The sequence below is a fragment of the Dendrobates tinctorius genome, unplaced genomic scaffold (assembly GCF_039654945.1).
Source record: "Dendrobates tinctorius isolate UK_male_01 unplaced genomic scaffold, ASM3965494v1 ptg000028l, whole genome shotgun sequence".
Classification (NCBI taxonomy): Eukaryota; Metazoa; Chordata; class Amphibia; order Anura; family Dendrobatidae; genus Dendrobates; species Dendrobates tinctorius.
Genome location: NW_027361696.1, coordinates 72043463 through 72060009, shown reverse-complemented (window position 1 = coordinate 72060009; position 16547 = coordinate 72043463). Strand labels below are relative to the sequence as shown.

Below are 16547 nucleotides of genomic sequence, written 5' to 3'. Positions count from 1 at the left end.
AGCTTCCAGTCTCTCGGGCTAGGAAGTGTAATATTCCTCCCACATCATCCAAGGCTTCTGGTCTAGAGAAAAGTCGCTCTAGATCAGCCTCCTGGAACTTGGAGCCATCTTCCTGTATCTCTCCCCCTGGTCTTAGTTTCTCTAGGGTTGTTCAACCAAAGTGTAGACGAGCGAAACCAGGACCCTTGGGTCCTCATGGTGGATGTTATGATCACTTTGTGAGAAGACATTACAACCTTTTGCCCTGCAATCTTAGGTATGTTAGGGTGGAGCTACTTGACATTCTCTTTGTCCCGACTGTCTTTAGGGCTTCTATTACACTACTCAGTACCTCAGCTATGTCTAATAAAGAGGCTGTTGAGGTCTTCGATGAATGGTCAAAGTTCCCAATTTTCATTTGGCTAATATCTATCATCGTACCCAGTAATACTACCTCTCTCTGTTGGTGAGAGATGCAGAACCTCCATCTTTTGAATCACTCAGCAAATAGGATCTTCTTCTTTTTCCGGACCAAGCTTGATCTTCGGCTCAGACTTACTTCCCTCAAGGGACAGATTTCTTTAAAATCCTCTTCAAGTGGACTTTGACTTTCTGAAGACAGGTTAAGACCTTCCTTCAAGGTGTGGTTCCCTCTGCCTTTCTCTTTTGTTTTTTGTTTTTTCTTCTTTTCCCCTACACCTTGTGGAACCTTGAGACGTAAACCTTATTCTGGATGCTTTTAATGTTCTCCCCTTGGAGACGTTCCACAACGTGTTTTTAACGTTGGGACTTCAGGACATCCCATGGTGCCGTGCTGTGTATTCACTGAGAGGGATTTTACGGTAAATGCAGAATTCTATTTTATATAAAATATATATATATATACAGTGTGTGTGTATATGTATATATGTGTATATGTATATATGTGTATATGTATATATGTGTATATATGTGTCTATGTATATATGTGTCTATGTATATATGTGTCTATGTATATATGTGTCTATGTATATATGTGTCTATGTATATATGTGTCTATGTATATATGTGTCTATGTATATATGTGTCTATGTATATATGTGTCTATGTATATATGTGTCTATGTATATATGTGTCTATGTATATATGTGTCTATGTATATGTGTGTGTATATATATATATATATATATATATATATATATATATATATAAATATAATATATATATATATACATACACATACATACACACACCGTATTTTTCGCTTTATAAGACGCTCCGGATTATAAGACGCACCACAATTTTTGAGGAGAAAAATAAGAAAAAAATATTTTTTAATAAAATGGTGGTGCCTCTTATAATCCTTGCATCTTATTGCTTACCAGGGTTGGTGGCTGCGGTGTAGCGGGGTCCCAGGCTCGCTGCTGGAGGAGGCAGGCGTGGAGTGATGCTGCAGGCCGCATTCAGGGATGAGGGGGGGCTCCGATGTGTGCCGTTGCTGCTGCAGAGTCTTGTCCTGGTGTCAGGTTTCTCCACTTGTCCGGCGGTTGGAGGCCGGTGCTGCGGGTGCCTCCGGTGCGGCGTTGTGTGCCCATCGATGCCCGGGGCTCTGCCGACATTGTTCGACAGACCAGAGCCCCAGCATTTCCTCAGTTCCCTGTATATGTGCGCTGAAGTGCCGGTAAAAAAAAAAATGGCCGCCGGCGCGTGCGCAGATGGGATCTCGGGACCCAGTTCTCGAGAGATGAGATCTGAAATCTCATCTCTCGAGAGCTGGGTGCCGAGATCCCATCTGCGCACGCGCGGCGGCCATTTTTTTGCAGGCACCACCGCGCGCACACAGGGAACCCAGGGAAAATGGCCGCCGGCGCGTGCGCAGATGGGATCTCGGGACCCAGCTCTCGAGAGATGAGATTTCAAATCTCATCTCTCGAGAACTGGGTCCCGAGATCTCATCTGCGCACGCGCCGGTGGCCATCTTTTTACCGGCACACAGGGAACCGAGGAAATGCCGGGGCTCTGGCCTGTCGCACAATGTTGGCAGAGCCCCGGGCATCGACGGGCACACAACGCGGCATCGGACACACCCGCAGCAGCGGCCAGCAACCGCCGGACGCCCCCGATCACAGCCTAGGTAAGGCATGTCTTCTTAGTAAGACGCACCCCTGTTTTCCCCCCAAATTTTGGGGAAAAAAAGTGCGTCTTACAAAGCAGAAAATACGGTATGTGTGTGTGTATGTATGTATATATGTGTGTGTGTATATATATATATATATATATATATATATATATATATATATATATATATATATATATATATATTCTGTGTGTGTGTATATATATATATATATATATATATATATATATATATATATATAATTATTTTTTTTTTATTCGTGTATTAAAAATTCTATTATATATTATATCATAAACCAAATTAAGCACCATCTATGTGTGCCGCTTACTGTTTACAGACGGAGAGAGACGTCAGCGTTAGGCAGCGAGCCGCAGATCTCCTGTATGCAATGTGTGACCGTACAAACGCTAAGCAGATCGTGTCTGAAATGCTGAGCTACCTGGAAACTGCAGATTATTCAATCCGGGAGGAAATTGTAAGTGGCATTTTTCTTTGTTTTGGGGTTAACATTCAGTGTACAATATTTCCTTTGAGAGTCAATGGGAAACTTGTGCTATTTAGCCAGTTTTTTTTATAGATGTTCCCGCTGCTTTTGAAGATTGCTTGAGGATTTTCTATCATTGGACCGTTCTGGTCATAAATGGATTCTTGCATCGCTAAAGGAAGGATGATGCAGAATGTGGGACCACATGCGTTTTGTATCATGTTACTAAATGTGTTGCCTTTTGCTCTGCATAAAGTTGTTCACTTTCTCCAAATTTAGGTGTTAAAAGTCGCCATCCTGGCTGAGAAATATGCCGTGGATTACAGCTGGTACGTGGATACTATTCTGAACCTGATCCGTATTGCCGGGGATTATGTCAGCGAAGAGGTCTGGTACCGCGTCATCCAGATTGTCATAAACCGGGATGATGTGCAGGGCTATGCTGCCAAAACTGTGTTCGAGGTAAGATTTTTTTTTTTTTATAGGGAATATAATCTGATTTTTAGATTAGGTGAAGTGCATAGAAAACTCTTCATTTTGCTTTCATTTTTATTTTTTTTCTCGTTTATAAAATGAGTTGTGTATCAAGTATCTGATTTCTAAATTTTCAGGCTCTACAGGCCCCAGCGTGTCATGAAAACATGGTTAAAGTCGGGGGCTACATCCTTGGAGAATTCGGAAACCTCATCGCTGGAGATCCTAGGTCAAGGTAATAATTTTGTCCTAAATATTCCAGTCTCAATAGAGGTCGCAACATTCCCTTTTAAAGAACTATAAAGCCACAAGTCAAGAGACAATCAGATATATGGTCCGGTGACGTATTATGTGGACAGATTGTGCAAGCTGATATGACAGTCACCATGCTGAAAAGAAAACGCAGCCATGTACCTGGCTTTGGCTACTATGCACGTGCCAGAGCTGATCGGTGGGGGTCCCAGGTGTCGCACACTCAACAATCTGATATTGATGACCTGTAAAAGTACTGGACAACCCCTTTACATGGAGCTTCTCCTATGTACTGGTGGCAGTGATGATGTTAGGGTTTGAACCCTAATTTCTCCCGTAGTGATGTGTGATCTGCTAATTTACTAGGTATATAGTGTTAGCAGTTCCAGTCTTTGATTAGAGAGATATATATGTGTATGTATGTACAGTGTGTTAGTGGTGGTATAAGTGTTAGTGGTGGTATAAGTGTTAGTGGTGGTATAAGTGTTAGTGGTGGTATAAGTGTTAGTGGTGGTATAAGTGTTAGTGGTGGTATAAGTGTTAGTGGTGGTATAAGTGTTAGTGGTGGTATAAGTGTTAGTGGTGGTATAAGTGTTAGTGGTGGTATAAGTGTTAGTGGTGGTATAAGTGTTAGTGGTGGTATTATTATTACCTTGCTTGTATTTCCCCTACCTAGTCCTTTGGTGCAGTTTAACCTCTTGCACTCCAAGTTTCACCTGTGCAGCGTGTCGACAAGAGCCCTTCTACTCTCCACCTACATTAAATTCATCAACCTCTTCCCGGAAACCAAACCCACGATTCAAGACGTGCTGCGCTCTGATAGTCAAATCCGAAACGCAGATGTTGAGCTCCAGCAGAGGGCAGTAGAGTACCTGAAGCTCAGCTCCATTGCAAGCACGGATGTCCTGGTAAGGAGGGAGTTAATGAACACTGCAGTGTCTCATAATTATATGTCTTATGGTGATTTATTGCAATTCTCAATTTCTCCTACGCCTCATTGGGGGACACAGGACCGTGGGTGTTATGCTGCTTGCCACTAGGAGGACACTAAGTGAACACAGAAAAAGTTAACTCCTCCCCGAGGCACTTGGGTCTGGCTTCAGACCCCACCGTTTCTGTTTTTGAGTTTTACTGTAAATTTTTATTTTTTTAATTAACAGATTGAAGGGGGCGACGGTTCCTTTCAAGGGTCCGCTCTCCCCCAAACCAGCAACGGGCGAGAACGCTTTGTATATCTCCCCGTACCCTCTCCTGAGATGACTGGGCATACCTGATGCTTCAGGGCGACGGTTCCTTCACGGTCCCGATCTCCCCACACGGATAAAAGGGCAAGCACACGGAGTGCACGGAGAACTGAGGAGCGCTTCTGATGGCCTGAATTAGCTCCATGGCCTCTCCATCCCCCTGCCCATAGGGAGGATCGATTGAGGCTTACCCCTTTAAGAACTCCAGCTCAGCTCTGCTGCATCGCCTGGGAGGATGAGATCTGCAGCCGGGTCCCGGACAGCGCGGACTGTGTGAGCACCGGATTGGAGGTATGGGGTCGGGTCCTGGTCCCTGGGAGAAGCGCTGACTTAGTGTCAGCGGCGCCCCGTCGCGTCCCCCCTTTTTTTTTTTTTTTTTTCTCTTTCATCCGGCGCTTAGCGCTGGAAGGTCCAGAAATTTAGTCCCCGGCTTTTCGGCCGGATTAGGCCACAATTCACATAGCGCCGCCCACGTCCTTGGCGCTTCTCGTTCTGAACGAGAAGCGCCCTGTTAGTCTCGGGGGCAATGCTTTTTACCTCAGTCAGCTCTGTGACGGCTGCGGGGGGGGGGGGGGGGGGCACACACTGACTGACACCACCTAGCGACGCTGCAGGGCCACCGCTATTCCTCCTGGGGGCACAGCATCAGGACCGTGGGTAAGCTGCATCTGCCCTCAGAAGAAAGCTTAACCCCTTTTCTGCACATTCCCTTCACCTCCAGCCCAGGCTCTGCCTGTAACCCTTTCGGGGGCATTATGTCTCAATCCAAGGAAGCCAAAAGGGCTACTAAGAAGCACACTGCGTTCTTTACCTCTTGTGCCACTTGCAAGACTGCCATGCTCAGTGCCCAAACTAATCCGTTATGCACAGATTGTGACCCGTCTTGCGCTCAAACACCATCCGCCACCGCTGCCACCGGGCCCTCTGTATTTAGTCTCCCTGAGTGGGCTGCGTCCCTTTCACAGCCTGTGGAGTCACTGACCAAGAGTATAGACTTCCTCCGGGACTCCTCTTGAAGTCAAAACGTGCCTTCGCCGACTGAGGAGGGCTCTGGCGACGGCCGGGAACCGTCCACCAGCAGGGGCCATACTCGTGCAAGGGATGGTCAGGTCTCTAGAAAGCGGATCCATGACGCGTCCCCCAGTCACGCTCTCGCTTCAGCATCTGCGAGCTGTCTCTTGCTCTCCCTCACTCAATGTTCGCAGCGAACATGACTGAATACGAGTCTGACATGTCAGTACCCCAGAATCCCCCAAATGACCAAGAATCGCTTGAATCTCTTATAGAGTCAGTCAACAGGATTCTGAAGTTGGACGAGGACAATATTCCTTCCCCCGAACACGTTTTATCTTTTAAAAAGACTAAACGTGTGCGCAGGGTATTTGCCAGCCATCCAGACTTTAAGGGCATTGTCCAGAGACACAGGGACCGGCCACATAAACGGTTTTCAGGTCAAAAGCCTATTGAGGCTAAATACCCTTTTGCTCCAGAACTAATGAAGGATTGGTTACAGTCCCCTTCTGTGGATCCTCCTATATCACGTCTTGCTTCCAAAACTCTCCTATCTGTTTCTGAAGGTTCTTCAGTCAAAAACCCCTCTGATCGTCAGATTGACTATCTTGCTCGCTCAGTTTTTTGAAGCTTCAGGAGCGGCACTCTTTCCATCTTTCGCGGCAACTTGGGTGGCTAAGGCTATGGCCGCCTGGGCAGAGGTGTTAGTTACTGCCATCCAGGATGGCAACCTTCCTCCGGAGGCAGCCAGCATCGCCAGTCAGATAGTTCACGCAGGAGACTTTGTAGTGGACGCTTCTTTAGATGCTGCCAATTGCGCTGCACAGGCAGCCGCAAATGCAGTCTCCATTAGAAGGGCCCTATGGCTCCGCGACTGGCGGGCGGATTCCACTTCCAAAAGATTGTTGACTTCTCTGCCTTATCAAACTGGTCGTCTATTTGGAGAGAAACTGGATCAACTCATTTCTGACACTACCGAGGGGAAGAGTAAATTCCTTCCCCAACAAAGGCCTGTACGGCGATTTCAGAATAAACAGCCGACAGAGGTTCCCAGGTCTCATACAGACCTAACCGCTCTTGGAAACCTAGGCCAACCCGTTCTCCCTGGACCGTCGGTTCCTTCTGTCCCTGCGGGTCAGACAATCCCTCAAGTGGTGGACACTGAAATCCTCCCTGAATCAAGGGAAGTCCTTTCTCCCAGTACGATGGTTGGTGGTGACCACCGACGCAAGTCTTCTTGGCTGGGGTGCGGTTTTTCGCCACCACACAAACACAGGGTCGTTAGTCAATTCGAGAGTCACATCTCCCCATCAACATCTTGGAGATACTAGTGATCAGACTAGCCCTACTGAGTTTCCACCATCTCCTCGCAGGTCATCCCATCAGGATCCAATCCGACAACGCCACGGCTGTGGCGTATATCAACCGTCGGGGTACTCGGAGCAGGGTGGCCATGCATGAAGTGAGTCACATCATCCATTGGGCTGAGACCAACCATTCGCCCATTTCAGCAATTCACATTCCGGGGGTAGAAAATTGGGTGGCGGATTTTCTCAGTCGCCAGGGCCTTGCGTCAGGAGAGTGTTCTCTCCATCTGGAATTTTTACAGCAGATTTGCCATCGCTGGGGGACTCCGGATGTGGATCTCATAGCCTCAAGACTATGGAGCAGACGCCCTAGTTCTGCCGTGGCACCGGTTTCGACTCCCGTACATTTTTCCCCCTCTTCCCTTGCTTCCAAGGGTCATCAAGAAAATCAGAACAGAGGGGGTACCAGTGATCATAGTCGTGCCAGATTGGCCGCGCCTGGCATGGTATGCAGAACTAGTCCAGCTTATCGCTGATGTTCCCCGGCGACTTCCAGATCGCATGGATCTACTCACGGGGCCCGATTTACCACCAGAACTCCGGGACCCTGTTTTTGGCGGCGTGGCCGTCGAATCCCGGATTTTAGCACAAGCTGGTTTCTCTCACGAGGTGATCTCCACCATGATTAGTGCTAGGAAGCCCGTGTCCATGCGTATATATCACCGCACCTGGAAGATCTTTTTCTCGTGGTGCAAGGACCATGGTCGATCCCCTCTGGTGTTATCCATTCCTTCCATATTGGAATTCCTACAATCCGGAGTAGAGTCAGGCCTCACGCTTAGCTCGCTCAAAGGCCAAATTTCAGCTTTGTCAGTTCTATTCCAACGCAAAATTGCCACCAAATTGCAGCTGAAAACGTTCATTCAGGGAGTTTCCCATGTGGCGCCTTCCTATAGAAGGCCATTGGAATTATGGGACCTTAACTTGGTTCTCGGAGCCTTACAGGAAGCTCCTTTCGAACCACTGCAGGACGTGCCACTAAGGTTGAGTAACACGTGGCTTTTTTTCGCGTTTCCACGGCGGTTTTAACCGCGCTATTTTGCCGCGAAAAATAAGCATCCCATTCATTCCTATGGGATTCAGCAATGCTGTGATAATGCTGCGGTTTTTACCGCGGCGGAATTGCTTCGCGGTAAAAAACGCAGCATGCTCATTAATTTCGCGGAATCGCGGCGATCCCGCGCCCATAGGAATGCATTGTTCTGCTTACTTTCCGCATGTGGCTGTGCACACCATGCGAAAAGTAAGCAGAATATTTGCGGATGGTACCCACGGTCCGGAGGAGAGGAGACTGTCCTCTGGGCTTTGGGTACCATATCCCTGTAAAAAATAGAATTTAAAATAAAAAATATTGTTGTTCTCCCCTTCCGACGTCCCGAGCAGCCTTCCCGCCTCTCTCCACGCTCCCGGTCCCAGTAAGCCTTTGCGAGCGATGACGTCCGATCTCGCGGGATCGCGAAGTCTCGCGGTCATTCGCGCGACGTCGAGATCCCGCGAGAACGGACGTCATCGCGGTAATTGTCGCAAAGGATTACTGGGACCGGGAGCGTGGAGAGAGGCGGGAAGGCTGCGCGGGATGTCGGAAGGTGAGAATAACAATGTTTTTTTTATTATTTACATTCTATCTTCTACTATTGATGCCGCATAGGCGGCCTCAATAGTAAAAAGTTGGTCACACTCGTCAAACACTGTTTGACGAGTGTGACCAACCTGTCAATCGGTTCTCCAAGCGGTGCTACAGATCGCTTGGAAAACGCTAGCAATTCTGCAAGCTAATTACGCTTGCAAAATGCTAGTTTTTCTGCGGGAAAATCGCAGGAATTTAAAATGCAATTTTTCCCGCGGAATGGAATTCCGGAATTCTCGCGGTAATTTCCGCGAGAGTTCCGCTACGTGTGAACCCAGCCTAACTGTTCTTTCTTGGAAGGTGGGATTTTTAGTGGCAATTACATCAGTCAGACGATTTTCGGAATTAGCGGCCATGTCCTGCCGTCCTCCGTTCCTGAATTTTCATCCAGACAAGGCAGTTCTGAGGACGTCCCAGTCTTTCCTGCCCAAAGTCGTGTCTTCCGTTCATCTCAATGAGGAAATTGTTTTGCCTTCCTTCTGTCCAGCACCAGTCCATCACATTGAGAAGGCCCTCCACACCCTGGATGTTGTTAGGGCTCTTAGACGGTACATCTCGCGGACGGCTCCCTTCCGCAAGTCAGATGCCCTGTTCGTACTTCCACAGGGGCAAAGGAAGGGTCTAGCCGCTTCAAAAGCCAGGTGGATTCGCTTGGCTATTCAGGAATCCTACCGTGTCAGGGGCACACCTATTCCAGCAGGGATTAAGGCGCATTCTACCCGATCAGTGGGCTTCTCTTGGGCCATTCAGCACCAGGCATCGGCAGAACAGGTCTGCATACTTTTATAAAATATTACCAAATTCATTCTCAGGCCTCTGCGGATGCAGCTCTTTGCAGAAGCATTCTGCAATCGGCAGAACCACAGCGTTAAGCAGTGGTACATGGGATATTAGCAGTTGTATGCTCCCCACCCAGGGACTGCTTTAGGACGTCCCATGGTCCTGTGTCCCCAATAAGGCGTAGGAGAAATAGGGATTTCTCCTGCGCCTCATTGGGGACACACAGTGGGTGTTATGCAGCTGCCACTAGGAGGACACTAAGCAAATCAGAAAAAAAGTTAACTCCTCCCCTGCAGTATACACCCTGCAGCTGGATGAGATATCTCCAGTTCTTGCTTAGTGTCTGTAGGAGGCACTTGGGTCTGGTTTCAGACCCCACCGTTTTTATTTATTTTTGAATTTTTCTGTAAATTTTTATTTTTTAATTAACGGAGTGAAGGGGACGACTGTTCCTTTCTACGGCCCGCTCTGCCCCGAACCAACAACAGGCAAGCACGTGGAGTAACCCTTCACGTACCTTTCCTGCGACGTTTTTGGGGCTGATTCCTCTACCTTTGGCGATGATGCCTGATGGAAGTTGCCGTCCGGGGCAGGCGCACGTAACGGAGAAGACTGGGACAGCGCTTACATGGCCCTGAATCAGCCCCATAGCTCTCCATCCCCCTATCATAGGGAGGGTTGATTGAGCGTGGCCCCTTTAAGAACTCCTCCAGCTCTGCTTCATCCTGGAGGATGAGAGCCTGCATAGAGGACCGGACAGCGCTGAACGCTGGAGTGGAGGTATGGGGTCGGGTCCTGTTCCCCGGGAGTAGCGCTGATGTAGTCAGCGGCGGTGCACCCTGGAGTTCTCAGCCCATCGCGGCCCTCACCGTCGCGACCCCCCCCCCCCCCCCCCCCCCAGCCGGTGCGCTTTCGTTCCTTTCGCAACAACTCCGGTTGGTCTTCCTTTACCTTCTATTCCGGATCAGGTCCATCTTCGCACGGGGACAGAGGCTCCCAGGTCTCGTACAGACCTAACCGTCCTTGGAAACCCAGACCTAGGGTTTCTGGTTCCAAAGGAGCCAGGTCTCAGATCTACCCAATGACTTGTTGCGGTATCCGGCGGACGCCGACAAAGTAGGCGGTTGTCTACTTTGCTTCAGCCACACCTGGATCGCGGTCGTCCACGACAAGTGGGTCAGGGAGCTGGTGTTCTCTGGATACAAGATAGTTTTCCTCCCCCCTCCAACTTGTTTTTTCCTTTCCTCTCCGCCCAAGGGAAAGACGAGCCTTCCTTCGGGCTGTTCAAGCTCTCTTAAGGGACGGCGTCATCATTCCGGGTCCTCATCACGAGAGGTTCAGAGGATCCTATTCAAACCTTTTTGTGGTTCCAAAGAAAGACTGCTCGATGCGTCCCATTCTGGATCTCAAACTGTTAAATCAGTTCGTCACGGTTCGGCGATTCCGAATGGAATCTCTCTGGTCAGTGGTCGCTTCCATGGAGAAAGGAGAGTTCCTACCATCCATCGACATCAAGGACGCTTACCTTCACATCCCGATCTGCCCGTCTCACCAACAGTTCCTTCGCTTTGCAATTCACGAGGAACACTTCCAGTTCGTGGCATTGCCCTTCGGACTCGCCACTGCCCCCAGGGTCTCTACCAAGGTCATGGCTATTCTCCACTCTCAAGGAGTAGTAGTGTTACCGTATCTCGACGACCTGCTCATCAAGGGTCCGTCCCTTTCAGCCTGCGAAGAATCTGTGGAGATAACATTAAATACACTTTCACGCCTGGGGTGGAAGATAAACTTCGCAAAGTCTTCCCTGAAACCGGCTCAGCAAATCTCCTTTTTAGGAATGATCTTGGACACTTCTTGCGGGTTGGTTATTCTCCCTCCAGAAAAGACGCAAGCTTTACAACAGGCAGTGCGAACTCTTTCCCGTCCAGCTTCTCACTCCATTCGTTTCAGCATGAGAGTTCTTGGAAAAATGGTGGCGGCCATTGAAGCAGTTCCGTTTGCACAGTTCCATCTTCGTCCCTTACAACACCAGTTGCTGTCAGCTTGGGACAAGAACCCGTTCTCCCTGGACCGTGGGATCCTTCTGTCCCTGCGGGTCAGGCAAGCCCTCAAGTGGTGGACTCTGAAGTCCTCCCTGAATCAAGGAAGGTCTTTTCTCCCAGTAAGATGGTTGATAGTAACCACCGACGCAAGTCTTCTCGGCTGGGGTGCGGTCTTTTGTCACCACACGGCACAGTGTCGTTGGTCAACACAAGAATCACGTCTCCCCATCAACATCCTAGAGATTCGAGCGATCAGATTAGCTCTACAGAGTTTCCTCCATCTCCTCGCAGGTCACCACATCAGGATCCAATCAGACGTCACGGCTGTAGCGTATATCAACCGACAGGGAGGTACCCGGAGCAAGATGTGAGTCACATCCTCCATTGAGCCGAGACCAACCACTCCTCCATCTTGGCAATTCACATCCCCGGCGTGGAAAATTGGGCTGCAGATTTTCTCAGTCGCCAAGGCATTGCCTCAGGAGAGTGGTCTCTTCATCCAGAGGTCTTTCACCAGATCTGTCTTCGTTCGGGGACTCCGGATGTGGACCTCATGGCCTCCAGGCTAAACAACGTGTCTCGGTTCATTACCCAATCGCACGATCCATGCGCCATCAGAGCGGACGCCCTGGTGCTGCCATGGCACCGAGTCCGGCTTCCGTACATTTTTCCCCCTCTTCCCTTCCGAGGGTCGTCAAGAATATCAGAGCAGAGGGAGTGCCTGTGATCCTAGTCGCGCCAGATTGGCCGCACCGAGCATGGTATGCGGAACTAATACAGCTAGTCGCTGATGTTCCCTGGCGGCTTCCAGATCGCTCGGATCTGCTTTCTCAGGGCCCGATTTACCACCAGAACTCCAGGGCCTTGTCTTTGACGGCATGGCTGTTGAATCCTGGATTTTAGCACAGGCTGGATTCTCTCCCAACGTCCTCTCCACCATGATTAGTGCTAGGAAGCCCGTATCCAGACGTATCTGTCACCGCACCTGGAAAATATTCCTGGTGCAAGGATCATAGTCGTTCCCCTCTGGTATTCTCCATTCTGAGCATATTGGAGTTTCTTCAATCTGGACTAAGATCAGGCCTCGCGCTTAGCTTGCTCAAGGGCCAAATTTCGGCCTTGTCAGTGTTTTTCCAACAAAGAATTGCCACCAAACCTCAGGTCAAGATGTTTATTCAAGGAGTCTCCCATGTAGCGCCTCCTTATAGGAATCCAATAGAACCATGGGACCTTAACCTGGTTCTCGGGGCCTTACAAGAGGAGCCTTTTGAACCACTGCAGGAGGTGTCTTTGACCATCCTCTCTTGGAAAGTGGTCTTTCTAGTAGCCATTACATCAATCAGACGAGTTTCAGAATTGGCAGCTGTGTCCTGCCGTTCTCCGTTCCTGAATTTTCATCAGGACAAGGTGGTTCTCAGAACGTCCCCGTCCTTCATGCCCAAGGTCGTTTCCTCTTTCCATCTCAACGAGGAAATTTTTTAGCCTTCCTTTTGTCCGGCACCAGTCCATCGCATTGAGAAGGCCCTCCACACCCTGGATGTGGTTAGGGCGCTGAGACGGTACATCTCGCGGACGGCTCCCTTCTGCAGGTCAGATGCCCTGTTCATACTTCCTCAAGGGCATAGGAAAGGCCTAGCTGCGTCCAAAGCAACTCTAGCCAGGTGGATTCGCTCTGCGATTCAGGAATCCTACCGTGTCAGGAACGCGCCTGTCCCTGCGGGGGATTAAGGCGCACTCTACCCGGTCAGTGGGCGCCTCGTGGGCCATTCGGCACCAGGCCACGACAGAACAGGTCTGCAAGGCTGCGACTTGGTCCAGTCTGCATACCTTTTCAAAACATTACCGAATTCATTCTCAGGCCTCTGCAGATGCAGCTCTCGGCAGACTCATCGGCAGTACCTCAGTCTTAACTCAGAGGTACATGGGGTATTAGCAGATGTATGCTCCCCACCCAGGGACTACTTTAGGACATGCCACTGTCTGTGTCCCCCCAATCAGGCGTAGGAGAAATAGGGATTTTTGTGTACTTACCGTAAAATCCTTTTCTCCGAGCCATTCATTGGAGGACACAGCACCTGCCCTGTTTAGCCTACTGGCTCATTTGTAGCATTCTTAGGTTTTGACATAGTTCGTTACTGTTGACAGTTTAAGCTCCTACTGCTTTTTTCACTGAACTGGAGATATCTCATCCAGCTGCGGGGTGTATACTGCATGGGAGGAGTTAACTTTTTTTTCTGATTTGCTTAGTGTCCTCCTAGTGGCGGCAGCATAACTCCCACTGTCTGTGTCCCCCAATGAATGGCTCGGAGAAAAGGATTTTACGGTGAGTACACAAATCCCTATTTTTGTGTGTACTCACCGTAAAATCCTTTTCTCTGAGCCAATCATTGGGGGACACGGCACCCACCCTGTTTAGCCTATTGGCTTATTGTATTGTTCTTAGGTCTTGACATAGTTATTGTTCTTTGTTTAATGCTCCTACTGCTTTTTCACCGAACTGGGGATATCTCAGCCAGCAAGAGGGTGTATACTGCAGAGGAGGAGTTAACTTTTCCTGTGTTCACTTAGTGTCCTCCTAATGGCAAGCAGCATAACACCCATGGTCCTGTGTCCCCCAATGATTGGCTCAGAGAAAAGGATTTTATGGTGAATCCCTATATTTTTTATTTTTGCCCCTTTTTATAGGCCACAGTCCTGGAAGAGATGCCTCCTTTCCCCGAAAGAGAGTCCTCTATCCTGGCCAAACTTAAGAAGAAGAAGGGACCTGGTGCCGTCAACGAGTTAGAAGAAGGGAAAAAGGATCAAAACTCTGAAATAAATGGCGGAGTGGAAGCAACGCCTAGCACAGCGGTACAAGACTGCGGATTAGAGGAGATCTAGTGCATGAAGAGACGCCGTTTGTATACGATTTCTAGCACGCTCTTCTATATCTGCTGCCATCTTTTTTTACAGTCTACTCCTTCACCCTCTGCGGATCTCCTGAATCTGAGGACTGCCCCTGTTACTGGATCTGCAGCACCAAATGCTGGCAGCCTCCTGGTCGATGTGTTTTCAGATTCTCCATCTGCCGCTTCTTCACTAGCTCCAGGGACCGAAGATAACTTCCTCAGGTATGGATGCTTGTTTGTAGTTTTTGGAAATAATTATTATAATTGTGCCTTTTTGGGAGTGTTTGTTTGGGTTTTTTTTTTAAAGGAGTTTTCCAGGACTTAAATATTGATGATTGTCAGTGTTCAATAAGTCATGGTTTTACTGCAAAAACCTTAATGATCAGCTGATTAAAGGGGTCTTGCTGATGACTTTTCATTGCCTACCAGACGAAGCTACATGAGGTACAATTTATTACGGCTGTACTGGGTACTGCAGCTCTCTTGAATGAGACTGAGCAGCTCGGCGGCCGCTGCTGCCACCAGCTTGGGCACTGCTGCCCCCAGCTCAGCCGCTACAAAATGCGTGGCACCGTTCCTAGTACGCAATGAGACCATAGCACCACTGCCAATTCAGTTAGCTGATTGGTTGTGGGTACCGGTTGAAAGACCCTCATCAATCTAATATTGGGAGTTCTGTATAGGACCGCGGGAGAGAGCCAAGAGTGGCGTTATGCTGGCCTTAGGCACAGTAAGAGTGAATGGAGTGGAGATACACACGATCAACCCACTGCTCACACTTCCGGTTATCAGAAGTGGTGGAGAGGGACCCCAAGTGATCAGATGGTTATCATCCATCCCATGAATAGTTAATAACTTCCAAACTTGGTACAACCCCTTTAAGGATTGGTCATCAATATTAAGGGAAGATTTGATAGGTTTTTGCCACTTAATCTGAGCACAGCTTGATGTAGGGACTGAGAGCCTGATTCCAGTGATTTGTCACACTTGATCACTGCTTTCCCTATTGCAGACCTGACTGCTGAGCTTTGTATAACTCTGCCCACACTACTGATTGTCCGCTTGCTGCCAATCAGTGGGGTGTGGTTAGACTACATGACAGCAGGTTTACTAGTCCTATAGCAATGATCTCCTGCTGATAAAACAAGTTATTTTTATCAAAACGAAAGCAAGCAGCCCAGTAAGTGACACATCGCTGGAATCGGGGCCTATGTCTCTACGTTTTGCTGCGCTCAGATTAGGTGACACAAACCTGGTGACAGATTCCTTGTCCTTGAAAACTCCCTTAATATTCAATGCAAAAAGAGAGAGAATATATCAAAATTCAAGATGTGACTCTTCTAGATGGTACGACTTTGTGCTGTAACGCTGCGCTGAGTTGTCTGCACATGGACCCCAGATGGATGGCTCTCACCCAGTCCCGTCTTCCGCTTATATTGCTGTGTGTATGCTGCCGCTCTGTCCGTCCACTGTCTAATTCCATATCGGTGTCCTGTTTTTTTTCCTTGGTCTTTGTGTTTTACCCTCTGTCGTGCTGCTGGTGGGATTGTTTCTTGTCTGTGTCTTGTCTTGCTGTGATTGGATGGTGCTCAGTGACTTGGAGCCAGCATCTGAGAGTCCCTCGTCTTTGTTGGTGGATGCAGCCCAGCCTTTGGATTAGCAGGCCTGGCGCAACATCATGGTTGTGACGTGATACCAGGGTGGCTTATCAAAAGAGGAAAGTCCAGTGGCCACTGATTCCATGTGAGCCCAATGGTCTGGGTCTTGCCAGTCGATTTGCACCATTCCAGAATGTTAAGGTTTCTGCATTAACAAGTGATCATTTTGTGTCTTACATTCCCAGTGCAACCAGTTTAAAATAAAGATCTCTTCCAGTTACCCCCCCCCCCCTTTTTTCCCCCCTTCCCTTAATTCTTGTGGTCTATTAATGATGGGACTAACGCTTTTCTCTAACAAATGCATTTAATTTTTTTTTTCTCTCCTTTTTGGTTGCATCCTCCTCCTTGCCTTTCCCATTCTTTTTTTCTTTTTTTTTTTTTTTCCCTCTTCCTCTTCAACTTTCAGCTCTGGCTCTGCTGCTTCCGAGGATCCTGCTTTACCTATCGCTGAGGCTGATGAGCTCCTAAACAAGTAAGACAGGCATGTGTACTCCAGCGTGTGTGGTCGATGCCTCTGGACATAGGTCCCACACTTTACTTGTTTGGTGCCGTTCTTTATAATGTGTCCCTGTAGGCTGCATGTAACACAGCTTTGTGCAAAAAGTTAACGAGAATCCACACCTTG

General features: G+C 48.6%; 1 protein-coding gene across 3 annotated transcripts in view; it reads left to right on the top strand.

Moving 5' to 3' along the window:
• The window catches only part of LOC141085541 (AP-2 complex subunit alpha-1), a 77652-nt gene that overhangs the window by 42399 nt on the left and 18706 nt on the right, over positions 1-16547 (top strand). For 2 of the 3 annotated variants that reach the window (XM_073570979.1, XM_073570981.1), the window contains 7 exons: positions 2433-2570; positions 2859-3041; positions 3191-3288; positions 3982-4213; positions 14062-14226; positions 14329-14486; positions 16329-16394. In XM_073570979.1, coding sequence (XP_073427080.1) covers positions 2433-2570; positions 2859-3041; positions 3191-3288; positions 3982-4213; positions 14062-14226; positions 14329-14486; positions 16329-16394 — 1040 coding nt within the window. The remainder of the gene's footprint in view (positions 1-2432; positions 2571-2858; positions 3042-3190; positions 3289-3981; positions 4214-14061; positions 14227-14328; positions 14487-16328; positions 16395-16547) is intronic. The other variant, XM_073570980.1, reaches the window with a different exon arrangement.